General features: G+C 35.8%; 1 protein-coding gene across 1 annotated transcript; it reads left to right on the plus strand.

Moving 5' to 3' along the window:
• Nucleotides 1-934: 934 nt before the first annotated feature.
• On the plus strand, nucleotides 935-14,450 carry Gk1 (Glycerol kinase 1). Its single transcript, XM_089238883.1, has one exon. It carries the CDS (start codon nucleotides 1,201-1,203, stop codon nucleotides 2,866-2,868), a length of 1,668 nt encoding a protein of 555 aa, XP_089095009.1. The 5' UTR covers nucleotides 935-1,200; the 3' UTR covers nucleotides 2,869-14,450.
• Nucleotides 14,451-26,279: the final 11,829 nt, after the last annotated feature.

Consider the following 26,279-nt stretch of genomic DNA (forward strand, 5'->3'; position numbering starts at 1 on the left):
CCATTGAGCAAGATGAGGTCGTTAACCATCAGGAAGTTCAACACCCTGTTCCCTCTTTAGATAATCTATAATCTTTAGATAAATACACTTCCAATCCTTTAATAAATAATTTTGGAGAAGCAATAAACATAGACTTCCAATTTCAATTCTGATTATTTCTTATACGAATACTTTGGAAAAAGATAATCCGAAATTTATTCCAATGTTTGCATATAAAAAAGAAGTGATCATTATAGATTCTTCATCATCACAATAGTCACATTTAGCAATCTTTCTGATTAATTCTGCACAGATAACCATTAGTTGGGGTCCTGTTTGACAATAATCAGTAATTTAATGTTTCATATTTTCTATTTTATGTATATGTTTCATATTTTATTTATTCATAGTAGTAAAAAAACGTGATGCAAGTAGAGAAAAAGCTGAAATCAATGTTATTGCATGGATATCCAACTCAAAAGCAGGTCTGACTAATTACTTTTTATTCAATTTTCCGGATTTCATATCTCTAAGCGAACTCAATATTTCTAAAATAGAGAGCTCAATTTTTAAAATTATTGATGTAGCAGAAAACTCCACTGAATTTTCATATTTCTACAGTAAAATCGGCAATTTTAACATTGATTTCCATGGGGATGATCTAAAGCCTGCCCTTCAAAGTGATGCTGATGTTGATTAAGTCATTATGCTCATTAAGTTGAGTTGATGCTCATTAAGTTGAGTTGATGCTCATTAAGTTGAGTTGATGCTCATTAAGTTGAGTTGATGCTCATTAAGTTGAGTTGATGCTCATTAAGTTGAGTTGATGCTCATTAAGTCAGTATTCGGTAGATTTTGAAATGAAACTAAAGGGGTAAAAAAAGGATTTTTCAATCAAGGTCCGTTCGAAGACCAAGAAAAAGTCATGTCAAGTCAAGGTCTTTTCAATAATAAAAGGAGGTATGTTTGTTTTGTTTTTCCGTCGTAAGCACGAGGTACGTACGTTGAATGCAAGATATGTTTGTGAAGTGGTTCTTAGAAAGGATTGAAGAAAGATAAAGAAATAGATACGTTAGTATCCGATTTAAATCACGTGGGACAGTAGGTGAGACTTTTTAGACTTTAACAGGTGTACTTTTCGGTGTGCGTGAATCAAATTTCTACCCGGCGAACTCTTGATTGATCTCCTCGTATCAGCACAATTTTTTTTTCGTTTTCCAAATGGCCGAAAAGAAAAAGAAATTAGTTTCGTTGAAACACGGAAATTTGGTCGGTTCCCTTGATCAAGGTACCGGCAGCACGAGATTCATGGTATTCTCTACTAAATCCGCTGAAATCCTAGCTTACCATCAATTAGAAACGAAACAGTTTTATCCTAAAGAAGGATGGGTTGAACAAGATCCTATGGATATCCTCTCTTCAGCTTGCATGTGCATTGAAGAGACTGTTAAAAAACTTATTGATTTTGAAATTGATCCATCAGACATAAAAGCTGTTGGAATTACAAATCAACGAGAAACAACCATTGTCTGGGATAAATTTACAGGTAAACCCCTGTATAACGCCATAATATGGCTTGACAATAGGACTGTGGATACAGTTGAGTTCTTTAAAAATAAAAGAGGTGCTGTTTTCACTAAAGAGAAGTGTGGCTTGCCGATATCAACATATTTTAGTGCTGTTAAATTGCATTGGATTCTGTCTAATATCCCAGAAGTTACACAGGCTGTAATGAATGACAGATGTTTGTTTGGAACTGTCGATTCGTGGCTAATGTGGAATTTGACCGGTGGTGGCAATGGTGGTGTACATAAAACTGATGTAACAAATGCGAGTCGAACAATGCTAATGGATATTAGAAAATTAGATTGGGATCCATGGTTATGTAGTTTTTTTGAAATTCCCATAAAGTTATTGCCTGAAGTATGCAGTTGTTCCGAAATATTTGGTTACATCTCATCCGGTGCTCTAAAAAATGTACCAATATCTGGATGTCTCGGGGATCAAAATGCAGCTTTGGTGGGACAGTTATGTTTCAAAAAAGGACTGGCAAAAAATACGTATGGAACAGGTTGTTTCTTACTATACAACACTGGAAAAGTACCAGTTTGGTCAGATCATGGTTTGTTGACTACTGTTGGGTATAAGTTAGGTCCAAAGAGTCCAGTATATTATGCTCTAGAAGGTTCTGTAGCTGTTGCTGGAGCTGCTATTAGATGGCTACGAGATAATCTTAATATAATAAAGAATTCATCAGATATAGAAACATTAGCTCAACGTGTTAGTAGCACATGTGGAGTTTATTTTGTTCCAGCATTTTCTGGACTTTATGCTCCGTACTGGCAATCTGATGCTCGTGGTATCATTTGTGGCTTAATGCACTGTTCAAATAAAGCACATATTGCTCTTGCTGCCCTAGAAGCGGTATGTTTTCAAACTAAAGAGATTCTTGAAGCTATGAATAAAGATAGTGGCATCCCATTGCAGAAACTTCAAGTTGATGGTGGAATGACAGAGAATGATCACCTCATGCAGCTTCAGGCTGATATACTTGGAATTCCAGTTGTACGCCCATCAATGTCAGAGACAACAGCTCTCGGAGCAGCCATGGCAGCTGGTGCCGCAGAAGGGGTGCAGGTTTGGAGTTTGAGTAATGAAGACCTTTCAATCATCACAACAGACACGTTTTTGCCTAGCATAACTGCAAAAGAAAGGTGTCACAAATATGCGATGTGGAAAAAAGCTGTAAAGCGAAGTATGAACTGGAACAGTGTATTACTTGGTGAAAATGAAGAAATCATGGCTATGAAAAGTATTTTACCCGGAGGCATATTTCTGTTTACCTCTTTTGCTATATTGCTTCTTGCAGAAGCACTTCATCAGAGATAAATATTTATGTAGTTAACTGCAACTAACACATAAATTTTATGAAGTAGTTAAAATTGTTGAGTTCCTAATGCTTTTATTATAGCAAAATACATTGATGAAACTTAAGCTCATTTTATTGTTAACAATACAATGCATGATATCATTTCTTGATTCTTAATTTTATTAAATGGTGTTAATATGTATGCACCAATATTCAATTATTTGATTATGAAGTATTGGTGATACTGATAATTCGGTACCTGTTGTCAGCTTCTTTATACGAGTTACCTTCATTTGTTGTGTAGGAAGTTGAATTTTTTTTAAAGGTACTCTCCTGTTATAACCATACCACTTGGTTGACTTAGCAAATTTTCTCTGAGTCATGTAACATGATTGAGTCAGCAGTCATAACGGAAGTAAGTTATATGCAAATTTAGTATGTCCTGACAAAGGCATGCAAGAAGAAACAAGTCAAAATGTGCCAATTTCGTGTTGAAAATGTTTAGTACGGTTATAATGAAAGAGTACCAAAAAGTTTATACAACAACCTTCTTAAATATTTCATGAAATTATGATACAATGTAGTATCTCAGCAATCCAAGATGAACAGGACCAAGATGACCACAGAATATCTGGAAAGAAATAGAAAACATGTAAGATGTTTGTTTTAATTTTAAAAAAAGAAAAGAAATCTTATTGCAAAACAATAGACCTACTTGAGCAATTCTCTAGTCAATTACTTTCAGTGGAGCCCCTTTCTCTTATCGATATTATAGTAAACGCACATAGAAAAGTCAAATTCAGAAAGTAGACCTATTATTAAAAATTATTCCATAAGTGGATGCAGATTCTTAGAGGGAGAGAAATCACTGAGGGTGTGTGATGGGGGGGTTTCCACATCCATCTGCCTGCCTATGCCAATAATACAATTTTTTAGTGAGAGGTGGGCAATCAGCCCTATCGCCTCCCACCCTTTATATCCGTTGGCACCTTTTGGCTTGTTTCTTTTCACATGCTTTTGGCACGACATACTGTACTGTCTTCCCAGCACTTACAATACTAGGCTTGCATATAACTACCACTTCTGTTATAAATGCTGACTCCATCATGCTGATGCATGACTCGGATAAAATTTGCAGAGTCAGAAAAATTGCCAAAAGTGGTATGGTTATAACGGAAGAATCTATGGTCCATTTCCATTGTGGTTCATTATGGAGTAAGACTGTCGAGATCAATGTTGCCCAAAGCTTCTCTCCTATGTAACTACACTCAGTGAAAACACTTCAGCGCACCGGTGCCATCTTAATCCATGGGTCTACATGCCCAGGACCTCTAGTGCAGTGGGGGCCCCAAAAGTAAGCATGTAAATATGTTAGCAAGCATTTCTAGCCAGGTAGAGGCCTCGGAAAAACCACATTGCCTGGGAGCCCATGGTGCTCTTAAGATGGCCCTGCACAGCACACACAAAACCACCAAATGCACGTGTGTAAAGCATATTCATGGATGGAGATACTGACCTCTCCCAGCATCAAAGATTGAGCTGACTGATCTAATGTGTACACGTACATATGAACTGGCATCATCATGCCTCCATTCCAGACTTTTAAGTTTATCTCTGTCTATGAACATATATATATAATGATGAACATATCAAACAATGTGTTTGACGCAGCAAAAACAAGGTGACATATAAAAATGGCTAGGCAGTGTCAGGCACTGCGTAGTTATTTTTGTTAAGACGACAATCGTGTATAGTAAAAACTTTTATACAGGGTGCATAGGCAACAGGGCGTATGGCATACTGACGAACCATTGATCCTAGACATATACTTCCAATTGGAAAAATATTCAAATAATGTGCAGTACTCTGATATGTCGTTTATGTTGCAAGGGATGATATACCTAGTTGTTAAAATAAAAAAATTAACTTTTTATATGGACACCTTGTGCTCAAAAACCCAATTAGAAAATTGTTGCCCTGTCTCTCTTGATATCTTCAAAAAAATGTTCCACATTTTAAAGTGCGATATTAGTAGAGATATTTAAATTTAAAAAATGGAGGAAAGTTGGAAAAAAAATAGAATTAAATGTGGAAAAACCAATTTACTCATATTTAACACTGTTTTTTCCTCTGTTTTTTGAATATCTCAGTGGAGGCAGAAACGTGTAATATTTTTTGTTGGTATCATGGTATCAGAAGAAACAGAGGGCAATAACTTTTTAATTGGGTTTTCGGGCACACAGGGACAGTATAAAAAGTTAATTTTTTTTTAAATTTGAGAACTATACAACCCCCTTGAAATATGAATGACTTATCTGATGTCTACATGTTATTTGGATACTTTTTTCTGATTGGAAGTATGCCTCTAGTATCTCTCAATGGTTCCCCAGTAACACTAGTCAACAAATTAATTTTTTTTCTGTATCTGCTTAAATGGATGGCTGTAACTAATTTTAGAGTACTGAATTCAGTAAAAAATTTAGTTTTTCTCTATAACGTCACAACTGTTATACATGCAACTATCATAATAATAGAAACATATGTACACAATAGTTTTTGCTAATATTGATCGGTTTAAAAAGATTAAAAAACATGAGTTTACAGATGTTCCCAATAAATATATACGCAAAAGCACTGAAATTATCAATATATTTGAAAAGTTTGATGTGCTTTTGATTTGCCAAAATAGAATGACACTGCTTTTCTCTTGTGATGTGCATCATCGTTCTCCCTGATTACAAACCAATAGTAATCTCCTATCATCGAAATGTTCCGGTGTCCTTGATAATGGTGCTTCATAGTAAGAATGTCTCTGTGAATGCATTCACCTAAAATTTTCGGGAAGAAATCAATGTAAAAGTGAATTTTAGTGACATCTTGCATTCCATGTGCTTGTTGTCCAACAAATCACTCACTATCAAAAAAGAGACTACCATTTTTAAAATGCATTGCATGCCACATACAAAATGCTTGTTGACCCATGTAATTTGTGGCCAAGGGACTTGAGGCATCACCCTATATTCACAACAGTACTATACGTTGGTTTTGGATTCAGGCCCAGCATTTTTGGTGTTATTCACTTTTGAATTTTGTGCTGTCCCTGTTTGTGCCTAATTTTTGTAATTCTGATTTTACTTTGCGTGTATATACTGCAACATTAAAAAAATCAGGAATTTTTAATACTTTTCCAAATTCACAGCCTTGTATCTTTTCAAGTTTTGAAGGTATAGACTTGAAGCTCAAGATATGTTGTAACACATACACTTCTCTTCAAAGCAACACTTGATTCACTCGGATCGGATGATTAGTATTTGAGATATGGTCCTGTTTATGGACTCTCATGTCGAACCTTAAAAGTCGAAAATCAGGGGTTGATTTTGCTCGCACGCAGTTCGCGACATCTGGCTTTCACAAATGTCAAAGTGGTACCTACAAAAACGTTCAATTTTTCTTTTAAAAACAAGATCCAGATGGCTTTGCTACATTTATTTTTGATTAAATTATTGAAGTTTGAAATTAATTCAATAGAAACTGTCATTCGTTTAGGCCTGATTGCTTCCCCACACCCAACATCCATTTTAAACACATTTTCATGTTTAAAAAAAAAAGTTAAGGGAATGTCAATACTCCTCCAAACTGAAATTACTTGCATGTGTGAGAAAAATTAAACAAAACATATCCATAAGGATGGAGGAATATAAGAAATTTGTATGTTAGAGAGAAGGAATTTCAAAAAAATTTTCAGCACACTGGATTTTTGGAAATCTCAGACTTTTGAGACTCTACTGTAATATCAAAATGCATTTCATGAAACTCAAATGACTTGCAATAAATAAAAATTTGCTTTTGTGAATTCGCAAGTCCATTAATGATTGAAAATATAATATTTTATCAAAATAACAAAAGCATGCATAACAAAAGTCAAGGGTAGATAAATCTAGAAAAAATCTAGGGGCCAACAAAAATATTTTAGGAGCCAAGCATATCTTTTTTTTGCCAGAGCTAGTATAATCACACATATAAAAATTTATGCACCAATACCAATTTTTCAGGTGCCACAGTGATCTGGCACCTGGGATTTGTCAAACCCTGCTATTGGTTACCTCAATAACACCAGTGCCCAAAAGATTAATTGAAAAACCTTGTTCACTTTCTCATATGTGAAATTTCAAATTGTACTTAAAGTGTTCAAACATTTAAATTTATTTTTCATAAATTCATATGGCTGAATGAATGCCAGGACTCTGCCACCGGACTTATCCCATTACCCCTCAAAGCAGAATGTGCCAAAATCTGCGACGTACGTCGCAGAACAATTAGCGCTACTGCAGAACAATTCGGAAGAATTTTAAGAAAAAGTGCAAAAAACACTATTACATGTATGGGGATTTTTACTGCAGAACATTTCCAGTCAGCCGAGGGTTCGCAGCAGAACAGTGCTAAACATTCTGCTTTGGGGCCATTACCGATGTCTCTTTCAGCCCAGCTTCAAGGCAGAGTCTGGAACAAAGTGTGCGAATCTAACAGTCGGAGTGTGTATCTAGTGTTATTAGGTTTTTCAGTTCTGCCAAAGTATTTCAAATTGTTGAGTCAAACGTAATGATTGAATATTTGTACTGTTGTAGGCCTGTTGTTCACTGTGGCGTGACTTAACGGAGAGATAAGTTTGCATGCACACCTTAAAGTTATCACAGAAAACCCTTTTTAGCTGACCACCACTGTGGTGCTGTTGAGGTTCGAACCTGGGTCCTCACAATGTTAGTCCATCACTATGACCACTCAACCACCACAGAGTAAAAAGAAATGCTATGGAACTTGTTTTAATGCAGGATGTTAGAAAGTTATTATCATCACAATGATTTCATTCAAGCAGCACAGAAGGAATAACAGTCAAAATGCTCACCCATAAATTTTTTAATTGTGTAAAATAGGGCTTGTCTAATCCCAGGTGTCAATTGCCATGGAGACTAAAAAATCGGCATTGGTACCTAAAATTATTTTGTGTGTGATTACTAAACTGAACGATAGTCCAGTCCACATTTTAAAATGTGTGTGTGATTACCGGATCAAAGTCAGAGGACAACACAAAATTTTATGTAAGCATGTGCCAACATGTAAAGATGAGCCTTTTAAGTAATTTGCCAAGTTCCTAAAATGTTTCTATGGCAATTTATTAAGTCTTGGTCTTAATAAATTGAGCAACATTAATAAAACTACTAAAAAGGTGTTCCAAATTTTCTATGCTTCATATGTTAACTTAACAAATATGTTTTCTAGGGCAAGTTGCTTTTGAGATTTCATGACATTCTCATTGCTCGGCATGAATATTTTCGGGTTAAAATTACACAGAAAACAGTAATAGTGCCGTGATCCCCCATGGTGTCATGGCATTTTGGAGTGTTATCAAAGTACCTTAAGATTGAACAGGGATACAAGATATTTGAAATTCTAATCTTTTGATGTTGCGAATGTAAGAAGTTTCAAGAATTATGGGCATTTAAATGCCCATATAAAATTTGTATTTCAACATTGTGAAATCCTGTTGTAATGAGCTATCATTAATACAGTATGTGGGAGTAGAAAATTAGTAATCAATTTTAAATACTCTGAAGCTGGAATTCGTTAATTTGATATTCATGGAGGTTGTAGAAATTCTGTGATTTGGGCTCTCATTTTTTATGTATAGTTAAAGCTCATACTGTAAATGTTGTGAATATGTTCCAAAACATGAAATCATGCATTGTAGGGTTAAATTATGAGAAATGCACGAACCAGATTGTGATATGATATTTGTTGATGTAAAATTTATAGATTTATCATTCCTTTTTTTTTAAAGTTTGATTGTATTTTGTTAGTATAGAAATTGTATTTTGTTAGTATAGAAATTGTATTTTGTTAGTATAGAAATTGCATTTGTTAGTGAAAAGCCTATATACTGTTGCAAACTTCTTTTCAGCTCAAGTCCCTTGTTATGAATACCATTCCCCCCCCCCCACTCGAGATATAGGGTGAAATTTTTTAAGTATAGTTGTAGGTGAGTATGATCTTTTCTGAAACTGAAAAGGTTAATGGGATTGATTTACTGGCTTATCAAAACCTCATTTGGATTTTTTGCATATAATCAGTTATCTTTGAACTTGTATTTCAAATTGATTATTATATTTGAGAATTTTATGGAGATGCTATGTTATAAGCATGTTCTATCTTTAATTTTCTTAATTGCCATACATAAATTCACCTTGACTGGTGTTAAACATTTTACAAGTAATTGACATTTACAAAGCGACTGACTATTTCATATGTTTTTCTACAAATAATACTATGGCCTATTTTTAATCCTCGTACAGTGGAACCCTATATACCACAGGTGTTGTGGGACATTTTTTATTACAGTGTCGTAAACTACTTGCATTTAATGGACTATACAACAGTTGATTGCATGAAGTTATGGGGGGGGGGGGCAGGGCCATCTTAAGAGCATCATGGGCCCCCGGGCCAAGTGGCTTTTCTGAGGCCCTACCTTGTAAATTCTAGAAAATTTCAACTGGATCTCATTTTTGTAAGACCCCTCTTTTCCTTAGGCCCCCGGGCTGTGCCCGGGTAGGCCCATGTCTTAAGACGGCATTGGGGTGGGGAGGCATAATGGTGTCATATTATATTGATTCCTTGGTATAACAGGGTTTTATTGTATACGTGAATGCAAAAAGAAGTATTCATGTTTCTAAGCATGAATATTATTTATAGAAATATTTAAAAAAATGGTGTCAGTGGTTTTAAGAGAATAAAAAAAATCTGTTTATTCTATGATGCAATAACTGCTGATAGATGTGAAATTTTTTGTTAATTCATCATATAATGCAAAGCTATGAGTATTAATTTCTGTTTTGCGTTATATCTTTACATACATATTATGGCAACCAAGTGCATTCAAAATTTCGAACATTGCACCATCATCAGATGCATTAACAGACAAGATAACTGTCCGTGAAACTCGCTCAATGGACCCTCAAACGCAGCAATATGTTATATCTCTCTTTATTTTGAACATGTTAATTGCTCTTCTCATTGCCAATTATATTTAATTAAAGTATTTTGTGCATGTCCAAATGCATTTTATTCTTATGGATAACGCTGTGAATGCATTATGAAATGGTGATCAAGAACTGACTCATTGAAGTTGATACTAAATTTTTAGCATTTTGTAGAAGTATTTTTGTTATGTAATATCTGGTTTCAAGTTAGACAAAGATTTCTTTAAAAAATTGTAACTAAGTAAATACTATTCAAGGGTGAAAAGAATCTTGTCTTACTGTGTTAGTCAAATCATGATTTATAAGAGAATGTACTTCGAGACCACAGGCATCACTTTGAATGTGCTACACTCAAGTCCTCTATATAATTCTTTCAATATGAACTTTTCCACTTTGAAATAGTGGACCATTTTATTAATTGACATTTGATATTTATTGAAAGTGATAGTCATTCCAAAACTGGTTTTGCTGAGATATTATCAAGATTTTTTTTCCCAGCATTTGTGATGTTTAAGATTTACTTGTGATACATTGTTGTTTTAAATTAATATAATTAACTGAAATATAAGTTAAAAATATCTGTCTTGTAATTGTATATACCAGGAAACTATTTCCTTGTTTGTTGCAAGACTTTTGTTGTTATTGCCAAATTGGCTTTTGCTTTCTTTTCACAGTTCTTGGGCCATAAATAAGGTATGTGTAACTTTGATATTTAAATCGTATGGTAAATATTTTCGGCTTCTAAATGTTCTCAGCATAATTAATTCTTTCAACAAAAATTTTTTTTGCCATTTACCAACTCAAATGTTTTCTCGCTTGTTGCTTGTGTTGACAAAATTATCTAAGCCAGTTATATTCAAACTTTTAGCTGTAGTGGCATCTCTGAACTTCCAAAATATGCCCTCTTCTCTCAGTGTCCCCTATCTCAGTGGTAAAAGCTTGTACAGTTTTTTAAAAAAAATGGTAAGCTCTCGCATCTTCTCTAGCAATTTTGCCACCCAAGGGCATCTGAATTGTTTTAGACTTATGGGTTTGAGATTTGGATTTCTGAATTGATTCTATTGGTACTCAGTGTCATAGTACAAAATCTTGTCAGTGCTTGAACTCGCCCAGCTCTGATACCACTGTTAGTACCTCTCTTGGAAGATGTGCCTCATAGTTTGATTACTACTGTTTTAAGTGACTGCTTCTTACATCCAATCAATTTTAAATCCACAGAAAAACTTAAACCATAAAATATTGTTTTTGAAATTTAAAGTTATAGCAATTCAGATTCACAGAATTTAAAGCATAAAAAAAATTAAGGATGTATATGTATAGAGGAGAAGGTCCAATGGGCTATGGTCTAAATATGGGCCAACTGTTGAATAAGCTAGTATAAGGTTCTGCCAGTTGGTGATGAGGGCATGAAAGTATCACATTATGGAAAGGAAGGTTTTGAACAGTTGAGTCATCATTGTTCTCCACATACGAAGCAGCCAACATTTTTTCATTAAATTACATAGTTTCCTACCTCATAATTTTATCAGCTTTAGTTAATTTGATTCTCTGTACATTTCAATAAATAATATAAATAATAATTGCATGTTTTGTTTGTTATAAATTTTACTGATAAGATAATAAGCTATGCTTTGATAGATCAGTGTTTCTTAACCTTTTTTGCCCATTGCCTCCTTTGAATCATATTTTATTCTTGGTCACCGTCTTATCCAAGACCGCCCCCTCCCCACTCAAATCCAGGAGCAAAGGTGAATCTATATGGTTTTACTGCCCTGCTCTGGTCTAATTTTCTTGTATACCCATTCTCCCGAACTATAGACCCTCTTATAGCCCCCTTCCGCTGCTTCTCTGAGTTTCTCTCTTGGGACTATGCAGTTATCTTATGGTGTGGCCCACCAATAAATGATGTTTTGGGGTCCTGCAGATCCATCTTAATGGCACCATGAGATCTCGGCCAAGGGATATTCTGGGACCTCTTAGCTGAATGTATTTGCCTACTTATGTATATTTTTTCTCCTGAAAATCGCAGTGCCAAATGGTTTTTTTCACCAGGCCCCTTATGGGCTTGAGGGCCCTGAGTAATGCTCGGGTGGGCCTATCTAGATAGCCCTTGGTTACCATAATTAGCTGGTAGTAACAGCTTACAAATTTGCATGATTACTCTTGAAAATCATGGAACTAACATCATGAAGTTCTTGGTCCGTGCCCATGTAGGCCCATGCTTGATGAAGGGCCCCTGGTTGTATGGGCAATTCCACCAGAAAATGGCTACACTTTTTCACCTGAAAGTCTAATTTCTTTGCGTCTGAATTTATTTTTTACAGCTCTCTGAGGTCTTTTTAACCCTGTCATGGTTTCCCTAACACTTGATTTCCTCCTGTGGCTCCCTTAAAATATCCCAGGACCATAAGGGGGCCCCATATGGCGTCTAGTTGAGAACCACTCACCTAGACTAGTAATGGGCAAACTTTTCAGTCTGCAGGACAAATATGCAATATTTATAGTGCTCGCTGGCCTGAAACTGGTATATAATGGCCGACCATATGACTCGTATTTCATGGGACATTCATGTAATTTTGGCCACTTCAATGATTTTTCTACAAGGCTTACTTGAATTGTTATTCTTTACTGAAACCAGAATTAGGATTATTTTCACGACTTATGAAAATTATTGAAATTGCAACTAGATTAGTTAATTATAGTCATCCAAATATATTTATCTCATATCGGTCCAACATATACCATTTTTCTTTTTGGAGAATTACATTTTAATCTAATGCCACTTAAAGTGGGCCTCAATTACCTGCCATTGGTGATTCTTCATTTATTTATTTATCAATAATTGATAATTTCTTGGTGATAATTGGCTACTTGCCTTTCACAATTTTTTTGGGCTATTTTTGGCTACTTTTTAATAGCCAGAATACTTTATTACTTTGCCATTGACATTTTTACTGGTGGTAATTGAAGGTGTCCAATGGATGCATTTTCTATATTTTTATGATGGAAATATGGTCCGTCTAGGCATTTATTGTGTTGCTTTTTTGTAGGAACACCCTTCCCGAGGGTTGGATGAAATCCCTTGGCAGTTGCATTTGGCCTGCGGGCTAGAGGTTGTGCACCCCAGCTCTATGGCAGTGATAGGCAAACTTCTTCAGGAGTGAGTAAAAAAAATTGACTTGGGCCAATATAATTTATTATGAACCTCGATAAAGCCTCAAAAACTTTTTAAATCAATTTCTATTTGAATTCTCACAACTATATTTTGCATATGCAAAAAATGGAACATCCCCTTAACTTTTTTTTAAAAACACTGAAATTGAAAATTTCTATACCATTATTTAAGTGGGCTTTCTTTATATTAAAATTATTTGCAGTGGGCCAGATAGAACCTCTAAGTAGACCGCATCTTCCCTTCACTAACTTAGACTAACTAATAATGGCTGCATCTCAGTAAAAGTTCAACATACCTTTGGTCTAAATATGAGCTAGTAGCCATTTTTCCACCTGTCATGTCTTTTTTTATAATTTTTTGGCTTTTTATTGTACCTAAATCTAAAAATACTTTTTAATTATATTTTGATTAAATACAAAAAATTACTTTTGTGGTTGCTATCATTTTTTATTTAAACTCATATGGAGTTCATATGAGACCATCTTCACAGCACCATGGGCTTCAAGAATCAGGGATGTCCCGAGGGCCACTAACTTACTGAAAGTGCTGTTAGGGAGAAGAAATTTAGTACTCTGAAGGCGTTGGCTGTGTTTTTGATTGATTTTTTTAAATATTTCTACATATATATATTATTGGTGGCCATATTTGGACCACCATTTCAAAAATTATGATTTTCACAATTTTGTAATTAAATTTGTTATAAACTATACAGAATTCAATTAAGTTGTTTGTATCTTCATCCTTAACTGTATTTTATGTTGTATTAACGTATCAAAATCTTGTAAAAGAAGTATATATAGCTGGCCAGACACCAAAATGAAACGTAGCTCATATTTTGACCTTTTCCTCTGTCTTTTTTGTCAAAAATGTTCTCTAAAACTCTTTTATCGCCAATTTTACTCATCTTCCTTCCTTTTATCAATGTTACACATTACTATGTACAAAGTTCAAGTTTAAGAAAAAATTTCAATTTCTTTGGGAAGTGTACTGTACTATTGTCTAAGAGAGCAAAGCTAAACAAGGACAGTTGAGAAAAATGTTTTTTCCCACAATTTTGTATCACTTTTCTTCATGCTGCAACTTCAAATTTAATCCCTCTTCAAAATTGAGTTTGTTGAAGTGAAGGTTTATTATCATTCTCTTTTACGGAATTTGCTATTAAAAAAACTTGTTTCACCCTAAGTTTTGTAGAATTTTTGTTTTTGCTATTTATCTGATATCACTGCTTCGATGTTGCCTGGTTTGAAATGAGCTTTTTTGAAAATATGCAGACTAGAGTTATTTGTGTTAACATTTTTGTGTTCCTATTCTCAACTTTTAGTTTGAATGATTTTTATGATGATTTTTTTTATTGGGTATTCCTGTAATATCATATTTTTTAATGTGAATAAAAATATTTAACTAAAAATTAACTAATTACTGTCTTATAATCTCAGTGTAATGAATTTCTTCTGGTGATAAGGTCTTAAGAGAATAAAAGAAACCATAGCCGCAGGAGGATCAGTTGTACACCCGCCAAAAAGATAGCCTAGGTTCTGTAAAAGGATTCCATGCGATTCGGCCGTAACGCTGCAACTCACCCCTAGCGCCTAAGGGCACATGTGTAATTTTTTGCGAGGGAGAAGGGCAAACGTACAACCTTCAGTTTTCTTGGTAACGCACAATGAAGCACAAGCCATCGAATAAGATGAATCATCTGTTTTCAGCCCATCTTTTTTTCTTTCTTTTTTTTTTTTTGGCTTCAGTCATGATGGTAACTCATGGGAAATTTCCCATATTCGTGGGAAAAATTGGCCAAAATTTGTGCAAGTGGGAAATTTTGCGAGTTCATCAAACAAAAGAATTTTTTTGGAAAAAATAGAAATTAATGCAGTGCAATACTTTTCTAATACAATAATAATTATACAGGGCTTTTGGCAATACTTTTCTATTGTAAATACTTGATCACGTGTTTTTCCCGCTACATGGCAGCGCATTTTTCGGAATGCGTGGGAAAAATTTGGTCAAAAAGGAAATTTTGCTGGAAGAGGTTGCCATCACTGGCTTCAGTCCGTTTCAGTTAAACACGCGAACTTGAGGTGGACCAAAAAATGGCCGGATCTTCGAACAAAAGCGGATTTCGGTAAGTGAAAATTTTAAAGTTTTTAAATAGGTGGGTAAAGAAAATAAATTCTACAACTTTTTTGTGGCGCATTTGGGGTTTTTTCCAGGGAATGAAGCTGCATTTTCGCGCACTCTTGCGGATTCACTAATAATGATATTAACGTGGCCCCTATAGGGTGATGTTAATAGGGCTCAGAACGATTCCCATCATTTTTTGTTTTCACTCTACAAATTCACTATAATGGAGCCTAAAAATACGCCCCGAATTGGCCGAAGGCCCCACAAAAAAACCATGCTTAAGAGCTCTGCTGCGGGAGATAAGCATTTGAACATAGCCTCTTCATAATATAAATATAAAAATATGGGCTTCGGCCACATCCAATGATTTGAAGCCTTCATAATTTGAAATCTTTCAGGTGCGAATGAATAAGTACCTGGGTTAAACGTTTTAAGTGAATCCCGCTTATAACACTTTTCCAAAAACCGTCATGAAAAAAATGTGGAGGTAAAACGTGTTTGAATAGGTTTTTGACACCCCTTAGTCTGCATAAAATTGAAAGAGATATATTTATTATTTTAAATCGTGGAATCCGAATTTCATTAGGCAATTTTTTACTTTTAAATTTTTCTTAATTATGCTCACCAATAAGTATCTACTTATTTTATAGAAATATGCGCTAGTTATTTCTTGTTATCGAAAACAGTCTATACTTGTTTCTATAACTTTTCGATGTTACATTTTAATATTTTTAGAATATTTTCATATTTTGTATTGACTTCCTACTCGCATAATCCCGATTTACCATCAAGTATTTTGCGTACTTGTGTTTCCAAGATTTCGTATTTCCTAATTAGTAATTCCGAAACTCGTGCTAAAGTGGTTCCAAATTAAAGTTTTCATCTTTTATGTGTTGCTTGTTTAAAACCCAACGAGAAATTTAGCTTTGAAGATCGAGAGTAATTTCGATGTTCTTTAGTCAAAAGCGCATTTACGGTTTTGTCGCCTGTGGAATATATATATACGAATTTTGCCACCCTTCTTCCATTCTAGTCTAATTTTATTGACTACTCTTTCCTCGAATTCTACCCCTCTCCACTCCTGCAAGTACACCTGTGTTAAAGTCGCTCTTTTAGTCTTCACATGCTTGCACACTGTTTTGGTCACTCACGTGTTTGACACTGTTTTGGTCACTGTTTGTTTACTTGCATACCCTCTAAGCAATGCCATCTTAACGCATACCTTCCCTTCGCAGTTGGAGGCCTCAAGTGTGGAGGGGGGCTCGTGAAAATGATATCTGGTTAATTTTTTCAAAATTTAACGTCTCGCCAGGTAGGAACAGTGCCGTCTTAACGCATGGGCCCACCCGGGCCTCAAGAGAAAAGGGGGCCTCACAAAAATGAGATCCGGTTGAAGTTTTCTAGGATTTACCAAGTAGGGCCTCAGAAAAACCACTTGGCCCAGGGGCCCATGATGCTCTTAAGACGGCCTTGGGTAGGAAGTCTCAGAAAAATCAGTTTGCCCAGTGTCGCAAGATGTGGTTAAGACTGTTGACTCTAGGCCACTCACTGAACTGGTCCCTTGCTCTGTAGGTCGTTTGTTTGGTCATCCATATGCCTACTCACGCTCTAAGTCACTTTTGCTCACTCGCGTGCTTGCAAACTCTCTATGTCACTCTTTTGGTCACTCACTGACCTAGTTAGTTACTGTCTGGGCAGAGGGGGATTTATTTCACTTCCGTTCTCCCATCCTGCTAATTTTCTTGGCCACTCACTCTTCTCAAATTTGAACTTGCTGCCCTGGGCTATAGCTCGCTAAGCCCCCTTTAAATACGACACTGTATTTAGTGGCGGGGCATGCGGATTTATATAAAATTGGAGTTTTGCAGAAAATGAAAAAAAAAAAAAATTTAGGGAAAAAATTAAGAAATAGCAGCAAAACGACAAAAAAAAAAAAAAAAAAAACTCAGATTGAGTTAAATATTTTTGGAACTGATAGAGATATGAATGTTGAGTAGAATAGGCTCTCGCTAATCTGGCATATATCACACCAGGGTGTGCTGGGTTACCGAAATCACCGAATTACTGCAAATTAATTGAAAAAGCCCATTTAAATAATATAAAGTTCTGTTCATAGCCATGCACTGATATGTTTTTCTCTTCTGTGCTCGAAGAAAACCAGCCTACAAACGCCGGATTATTGAGAGTATTTCTATATGTAGTAGTAAGGCCGAAACTAGGATTTTTGCCACTCGGGGCCAAACATAATTTTTCCGCCCTCACAACTGTAAAATTCGATAATTTTTTAATGGTGATCTTTGTTCCCACCTAAAATTGCCACTTCTAAAGTTTGCCGCCCGGGGCGGTCCTCCCTAGTTCCGGCCCTGCGTAGTAGTATGGGAAACATTGTTTGAATACAAAGAATATGGGTCTCCGTTGCAAAAATTTTCATAAATCGGGTGTACAAAGCTGGAAATTTTTAATGAATTTTCTTGATTTTATCGTCTCTTTATAAGCGATAAATCAGGAAATTGAAGGTATTATTTGTAAATACAGACATATCATCAATGGGTAAGAGCTTAGTGTTTTTACTGTAGCGTTTCTTTTCATTCAAAGAGAAGATACAAGTTTTGTGTGTCATAAAATTTTCTTTAAATATCTAAAATCATTCACGTATTTAAAATCGTCAACGAGACAAGCAGAGACCACAGAGGGCTCATCTGGGGTTCCTCATTGATGTAAACAAAGCTCATTTGGTCGGTCCTATCGGCGGTACGCAAAGTCTGAATAAAGAACAAAACTATCCTGTGCTGTACTGAAACCGAAACTGTCTTATCATGGATCCTTCATGCGAGAGGGCAAAACCAGCGCCGCGTAGGTTCAGCTTAGGGGCCGTTGAAGTATTACGTAAGCAAATTTTTAGCCATTTTTGACCCCCTCCCCCCCCCCTTGTCAGCAAAAGTCAGCAAAACGCTGACCCCCTCCCCCCCCCTTGTCAGCAAAATTTCGTTATCAGCTCTGCCCCTCTGAATCCAATTCATATTTTCATAAAGGGTGGTTGATGACGTAAGCATTATCCAAAACCCCCTTCCCCCTTGTCATCAAAAGTCAGCAAATCGGAAACCCCCTTCCCCCCCCTCCCATCTATGATGACGTAATACTTGAACGGCCCCTTATTTTTTCTTATAGCATGTGGCCATTTAAAGTTTGTGAGCGGCCACATACATTTTTCGCAAGCGCAATCATTGGAGGCTCGTGATCGGATATTTTGGGGGAAGGGGCGACGCAGATTTTCAAAAATATACCGCCATCTATCGGTGATGATATATAGTCAAGTACATGCAGGGCCGTAACTATAAACTTATAGGTTTTTTTCCGCGCAGGGCAAACATGATTTTGCCCCCCCCCCCCCAATTTAAAATTCGATAATTTTATAAAATGGAGTACTCTGTTTTCCCCTAAAACTTGTCACCCCTGAATTTTTAGGCCTGGGCATTTGCCCTCTCTGCCCACCTCTAGTTCCAGCCTTGAGTACATGTACTATTTACAATTAGTAAAGTATTGCACTGCATTGAAAACTTTTCTTTTTGTTTATCAAATTATTTTTCACATTATCTGTATACCCATGCAGTACAAAAATAATAATGCTCTATCAACGCAACATTTACGTAAATAGTTTGCGCAGTGAGCTTAAGCGATGTCTTTACAACGTTGAAAATCATCATTTAAGTTTAGCAGTTGCCTTCGGCAATGATTTTTGCAAATTGTGAAAATTCATACTCTTCTTCCAATATTAGGGGTCTGAGCCCAGCCAAAATTTGGGCCTATTTTCCGGACACTTCACAAGATTCCGGATCTAAAAAAAACGAAACCTTTACACAATTCTGGACCTGAAAAACGGACCTTCACAAAACAAAAATTAATGAAACCATAAATTTGGAATTTCATTTCTTTTGTGTAGATTAACTAGATTACTTCGCTTCCCACAAAATTACTTATTTTTGACAAAAATAAGGGAAATTTTCACAAAAACTGGACCGTACGAAACAGGTCTGTACAGACACCTGAATATTATACTCTAATTTATAAGGTGCATAAATTTCTATGATAAAGTTATAAAATATTGACTTGAAACCGAGATTTGCATTTGCAAAAAAAAAAAAGTTTTACGTCCTGAACTTACAGCAACCTATCAGTGGTGAACTACTAGTTAATAAATGAATGAAAAATAAAGCCCTTACTCACAAATTACTTATTTATTCCATGTTCTTACTGCCCGTCACAAATTAATGGAAATTTTTTCAATATTTCAAAATGTCTGAGCTTGTCAATGCTAAAATAAGGGGAAAGAGAGAGATTCACTAGACATATCGTCAACGCCGCAAAAAGGGTTAAATACACTGTGTGCCGGTATGCAAGAGGGGTTTGAGTCCCGGTGGAGACAAGATTACTATTCTTTTCGAGTTCACCTCAGCATAATATCTAGAAAATGTTTCCTCGATATCTTTAGCTGAGAAAAGCTGTCTATCTCTTTCTGCCGTCCCACCTGAGGGAGGAGGTGCATTTCCTGAAGTTAAGAAAGACTGCTAATGCTCCTACTTCAGCGCCTCACGCCTTAGTGCGTGAAATAAGGAAGGCAGGGTCGTGTCTCCAGTGGTGTAAATGGTAGCATACTTTACCGGTATGCAAGAGAGCCTGGGTTCGCGTCCTGATGAATACAAGATGAATTTTTTTTCTGAGTTCATCTCATCATAATATCCAGAAAATGTTTCCCTAACAATGTGTGCAATTTAATAATTTATCTAATAAGATCAATTTTATTCAAAATTTAATGATTTCATCTTCTAAAATGCATGCTTCTGGTGATAAAAATTACTTAGGTATATCTATTTCAGTATAGAAATGTAATCTAGTTCAACCGTATTCTTTTTCAGGGATCCGGGAAATCAGTTCAGATTCCCGAGAATTTTCCGGTAGCATTTTATTTGCGGAATAACGGGAGAGAAACCCTCTAACACATGTATGAAACTGTAGTCTCTACATAACGAACCACTTTGAACCGTCTTTTACACAAAACAAAATTTTTATCCAAACTTTCAATTTTCCTTTAATTTAGAAAAAAAAAATCAAAGATTTTATTCCTCTTATATACGTGAATTTTCTATATAACGTTTTTTTGGATAAAACAAAGCGATTACGTTATGCCAGGCGATTCACTATAAACGTCCAAAAAAAGATAAAATGAATTTATATTGAATTATAAAGAGTAAATGGCAGGGCCGCCGTAAATAGGCTGGAGCAACCGGGGCATTGCTGCCGCTGGACCCCGAGCCGAATGGGGCCCTCACAAATGTTTACATTTGTTAAGCATAATAATAAGAGAAACCCCCAAAGAAAAGTCTGCCTCGGGCCCCCGAGAAAGCACACTACGGCCCTGGTAAATGGAAATAATACAGAATAACTATTTTCATTGGCCTTGGCCAAAGCATAGGTCTACAAAATGGAACTGAAATAATTCAAATATTTATGTTCACTCTACCTATTCACTAGCTTCTTGACAATTCGGTTAATTTGTGGATATGGCCTATTAAAAATAAACGTTTTACACTTTATGAAACACAGGGCCGCAACTAGATGCTTGGTCAGCGGGGACAAGAACACATTTTGGTGCTCCCTTAAAACGTTGAAGGAGAGATTAAAGTGTCAAATTTGTGCCTCCTTTGGTCCACCAAGGGGCACCAAACCCCAACAGCTCATATTCCCCTCCCCCGCAGTTGTGGCCATGGAAACACAATTCAACTCTTCAGCCGTAGATTTATTACAGTTAACTAGAGATGCTCAAAATGAAATTTATAAAAAATTTATATTATTTTCAGTGTTGCTTACCGTTCCTTTGGGTTAGAAGAAACCATATTGAAAAAATTCATTTTCGTGGAAAAAAAATTAATCCTTTGTGTACGCAATCCATGTACAACTAACTTACTAAATTATTTCGAACAATCCAGTAACTGTATGTTGTCAGATGTGAACGATAAATATTTTTCAGTCCAACAAAGTTTTGCGGGGAGATACGTTCTCAAAATAGTACAGCGAATTTTAAAAAAGACCGATGCGGAATGTAGCCTGTTTTTTTCAGAAGCAAGGAAAAGAAACCCCTCCATTTTTTCGGACTGGGGGAGGGAGGGTATTGTTATACAAAAGCTTGCAGCAAAGCTATCCCTTTGGTTAGAACTTCTTAATACGAAGGCGTCTTATACGAAGAACTTATATGAAGGCGTCTTACCTTTGGTCCGTCTACGAGGGTGGGGTTGACGGAGCTCTAGCCCTGGGGCCTGGACACAGAGTAAGAATAATATATCTTTAGTCTATGGGCCTGGACCATTCTAATTTTTTGTTTTTCCACACTATGGATTCACTATGGGGGGGGGGGTGTCGTGCTTTATCGGCACCAACAGGCATTTCAATGTGGACATCTGTGTTCATGGAAATTTTCATTTCATTCAGAAATTATGGCCTTTTCTTCTACGCATTGAAACAGCAGGGATCACATTATAGTCCTGAGGTCACCCACCCCCAATGCTGGTGTCCTTGCTGGTGTAGGAAAAATGCTGCGGTTGTCAGTAGCCTTCTTTGAACGATAATCACAATGTCTTTTCTTCCTTCCTCGGAGGACTCCAAGAGCGGTGCCTTGTAAATTTTTCTTTTCTTCGTTTTTTTTCTTCTTTTTTTCGGTTATTACTTATACATGTGTATTGTTAAAAAAATTGTAATAAAAATACTTAATTCAAGATATCGGCTGATACGCATACAAATTGATACGACTGATGTTAAAATGTCCTGTTTTCTCCTATGGGACATATCTGAAAGGGAAAAGAAATAAAAAATGTCGTCCCACGGGCCCCCCTGACTCCCGGGTCCCAGGGCTGGGGCCCTGTCAGCCCCCCTATGTGGGGCCATGACCCCGTCCCAATATTTTCTTCATGTCGGTGCTTCTGATACTGTCGGTGCTACCGCCCAAGTGCTTTACTTGAGTCATAAAAATCGGTCAATATAAAAGGATTTAGTAACATCAAAATTTTGAAGGGGAAAAAAATACATTATCGCACTTACGGTGTGAATTCAACAAACAACTTCTTCCTCATTAGTTTCATTTCTTCTCGGACACCATCGAAATTACAAATACAAACACAAATGCCACAAAAAGCAAATTGCCCAACAAGATGGCTGAAATTGATCTGCATGTTTGAACTAAATGGATTACCCCCGTTGTTTAACAAACACTTTCGATTTGTGACTTTTTAACACAAAAATTCAATACTGCTCGTCTGTAATTCATATTTTGGCATTTCCCCACATATGTTATCCTTGGGTTTAAGTAATTCACGAACTTGCACGAATTCATTGCAAAATGTTTCCATTACGGCAGTGTTTCTCAAAGTGAGCGTCACGGCTCCTAGTGGCGTCGCGACGAGCTGTTGATCATTGACGTTTGCGTCTGTTCGTAAGCGGTTCTTTTACGAATGTGTAATAGCTACTATACTTTTCCTAGAAGCTGCAGATAATAACCATGACTAAGAGCCCAGGGTAAAGTGAGCCGTGGATGACAAAAGTTTGACAACCACTGCATACGGCGATGATGATAAATGCCATTATACTCAAAAAATCGTCAACGAATAAAGCAAATACCAGGAAATACTAAAAATTCCTTATGCATTTCAACACGCTATGGGTGTTGTCTTCAAAGGATAAGAATATCAAGCTGACCGATTTTCCCACTTGGATTGAGTACCAAATCATCGATCTCGGTTGCTCAGCGGAATGAAAAAACATACGTCTGTTCAAGTCGAACGTCATGGCAAGAATTTTTATAGGAGATAAGAAGGAAAAATATCCCGAAGGCCCCGGTTCGCAAATACAGGGAAATACGGGACATTGCCAATTGTCACCAAATTACTGCAAAATTGCCAATTATGGCACAAACTAACTTAAAACTTTCTAAAATATCACAAATAGCTGTTTTCAATCCCCAAGTTTGAAAAGATTTTCAGAATAAGTTCGTTTGTGTTGATTCGAGAATTACCGAATAATTCCGTTTTTTTTGGTTCTCATTAATTTGTGCTCCGAATGTGTTTATTCCAGAAAATGCATAATAAAAAAAGCGATTTTCGGTGAAAATCATATGCCATGTCCACGTTTTATATAAAAAATCAAGATTAATTTCAACGCATAAGATGTTGAATTAAATCTGTTATATGAATTTAATCGTTCATAGCTGCCTGTCGAATGTAAGCACTAGGCTCCTGACAAAAAGAAAAAAATGTCAATAATAAGTATAATATACTCCGTTTATATATATATTGTGAAATACTGCCTCCCTTATGGCCGTATTCACCAACACAATTTAAACTACAATCGCAGGCGAAAGGAATGAAGATCGAAACGGATTAGTTAAATTGAGGATTTCAACCAATACGTGTCAATCACAAATCCTTTAACCTGCAATTGAAGTTCACACTCTGTCGGTGAATACGGAAATTGATATTTCAAAATGCTTCAACTCACATTTCACCAAAGTACAAAAAAAAAAAAAGAAACTTTAAATGTCTGACCGATTTCACGCAAGGAGGTTATAATACAAGGAGGTGATAATACAAGTAGGTGATAATACAAGTAGGTGATAATACAAGTAGGTGATAATACAAGTAGGTGACATCAGGCACGAAAATTGAAGCCGTTGTGGCAACCCTATTTTTGACAAGTAAGCTCAAACAAATCGCTCTTTTCCCTACACTTAACATGTGTTTTGCCGGATCGAATTCTTTTAAAATATTAATAACTAAATAAATTTAAGCACCGTGACTGTTTAATGCGTCCAGGTAATCTACATCATCCGATAATGGGAAAGATAAAACCTTATCCTTATATAAGGGGATGTTATATTTTAATTTATTTTTGAAAGGGAAGATTATTTTTCACTCTCAACTGGTCATAAGTTTTTAGTTCAGTGCCTTCAATTTATTTTAAAAATTCGATGTATCCCATTAATGCCTATGGGAATATGATTAATTAAAATAATATGAACCTCCAATAAAATAATATTTTCATAATTTTTTTCTTTTAACTGTTTATTTTACCTTTTTGTTTCGTTCATCATTATAATAGATCCGGGGCATTTTGAAAGTGTTTCAGGCCCATGGGTGCTCATATTAAGCTTTACATGAGGAATTTTGATTTCTGAATCAATTCTGAGGTGCTCGAGCACCTTCTGACAGGGCCGTAGCTAGGATTTTTGCCACCCGGGGCAAACATGATTCAGTCGCCTGGGTCAAACGGCATTTTGCCCCCCCCCCCCCGTGCCTCAAAGTACTGGAAGTGCTCGAGCGTCCTCCGCCACTGTGTATTTATGGTTTTGCTGCTTGTAGGCTGTACAAATTTCGCCACCCTTCTTTCGTTCCACTCTCATATTCTTGAATACGTATTACTTAGGCTGACCATATTTCCTCGAGAGAAATACGGGAAAATACGGGATATCGCCAATTATCGCCAAAAGTGACACCAAAAACCGAACAAAGTTGCCAAATATTGTTGAAATTACGGAACAATCACAATGGCGGCAAATGAAGTATTACTGCAAATTGCAGTGGATTAAAATGAATTCCACGAAAAAAAAAACGTTCACCAAGACAAATGTGGGAGATTAATATTCTCATTTATAGTTGTTATTATCATAACATAATTTCTGAGTTGAAAAATAATTTCAATCTTTGACTTAAGACTTAAATAAAAAACAAAAATTCAAGTAGGCTTCGTGTAAAATACGGGAAAACCGGGACACTTTTGCCAAAAAGTCGGGACGGCCAAAAATACAGAAAATACCGGGACAGTATTACTGAAATATATGCCGCCCATCCGAACCTTCCGCTATGTGGATGTAGTATTGAGAAAAAATATTGAAAATAAAAACCTTTTTTACGAGCCGCGATGAGTTATCTTTCTGGCCTATAGTATTTAGGAAAATAATCACTTGGGCTGTTTTTTTCCTCTTCATTTTTTACCTATTACTTTGCTTTTTAAAGTGGTATGTGTACGAAAATTTGACAAAAAACAGTTTCGAATTGAATTTGAAATTTAAAATTGCCTGTGTTCGAATTTCTGTTCTACCTGGACTGGAAGTATTTCTACAATATTTTAATATAAACAGCTGAAAGGCATTATATATGCTAATGTTTTGCATTAAAATGTTCTTTTCGCAAAAAAAAAAGATCAGATTTTTTCAAATACCGCTTGTTCAAGTGTCTTAAAACATTGTCTCTCTCTCAGCACTGAGGTTTTACATGCTTTGGCAGAATTTTTTTAAAAATTAAAATGCTGAAAAGAAATTTTGTGGCACAAGATATGAGTAAATTTTGGTTATTTTTGTAAAAGGTTCCATGTTGTTGAAGTTAATATTTGAAAACAACAACTAAAATTGTAAAAGCTCTCGTTCAATTGTATAAATACATACACAGAATTTGAGAAAAAAAAATTGAGTTCCTAAAGTGAACAGAATATTTTTAAATGTTTTTTAAAAACGGGGATGTTTCTCATTTTCAACAGCTTTCAACTTTCAATCTCGTTTTTTTTCTTTACCGCTGATCGCATGCCTCGAGTGGCGTGCCCTTTTCCTGTTTACACCTATACGGCAAAACCTTTCAAATCAGATGCAGATGCAACTGCCGGAGCGGATACAATTTCCCCAGTTTGATCTAAAAAAAGTGAGGGAAAATTGAACGATAAAAGACGGAAAATATAGGTGAAATCATTCAAAATGCACAACTTCGGAATAAGTTAATATTAATTTAAGTCGTTCGTCGTTTTTACCCGAATATAGTCAAGTCAAAGAAATTAATAGAATAGTATCCTTCTATTTTGTACTCACTTGCTAAGGCGTAATCTCATGAGTATTATAAAAAAATTCATTCAAAATTATAGTCGACGCAGTATTATTTTTCTCAAGTGTTAATTGATACACCAGCACACTGAATTCGAGGTTACAGAAGTGATTTTTTTTTTTAATGTTCAGATGAAATTATTATTCGTATAATAAAAAGTAGCAGAATATGGTGACCCGTGATTTTTCCCCAAG

Source organism: Pholcus phalangioides, unplaced genomic scaffold, assembly GCF_987345545.1.
Source record: "Pholcus phalangioides strain wild (caught in Gottingen) unplaced genomic scaffold, Ppha-v1.0 ptg000011l_1, whole genome shotgun sequence".
Classification (NCBI taxonomy): domain Eukaryota; kingdom Metazoa; phylum Arthropoda; class Arachnida; order Araneae; family Pholcidae; genus Pholcus; species Pholcus phalangioides.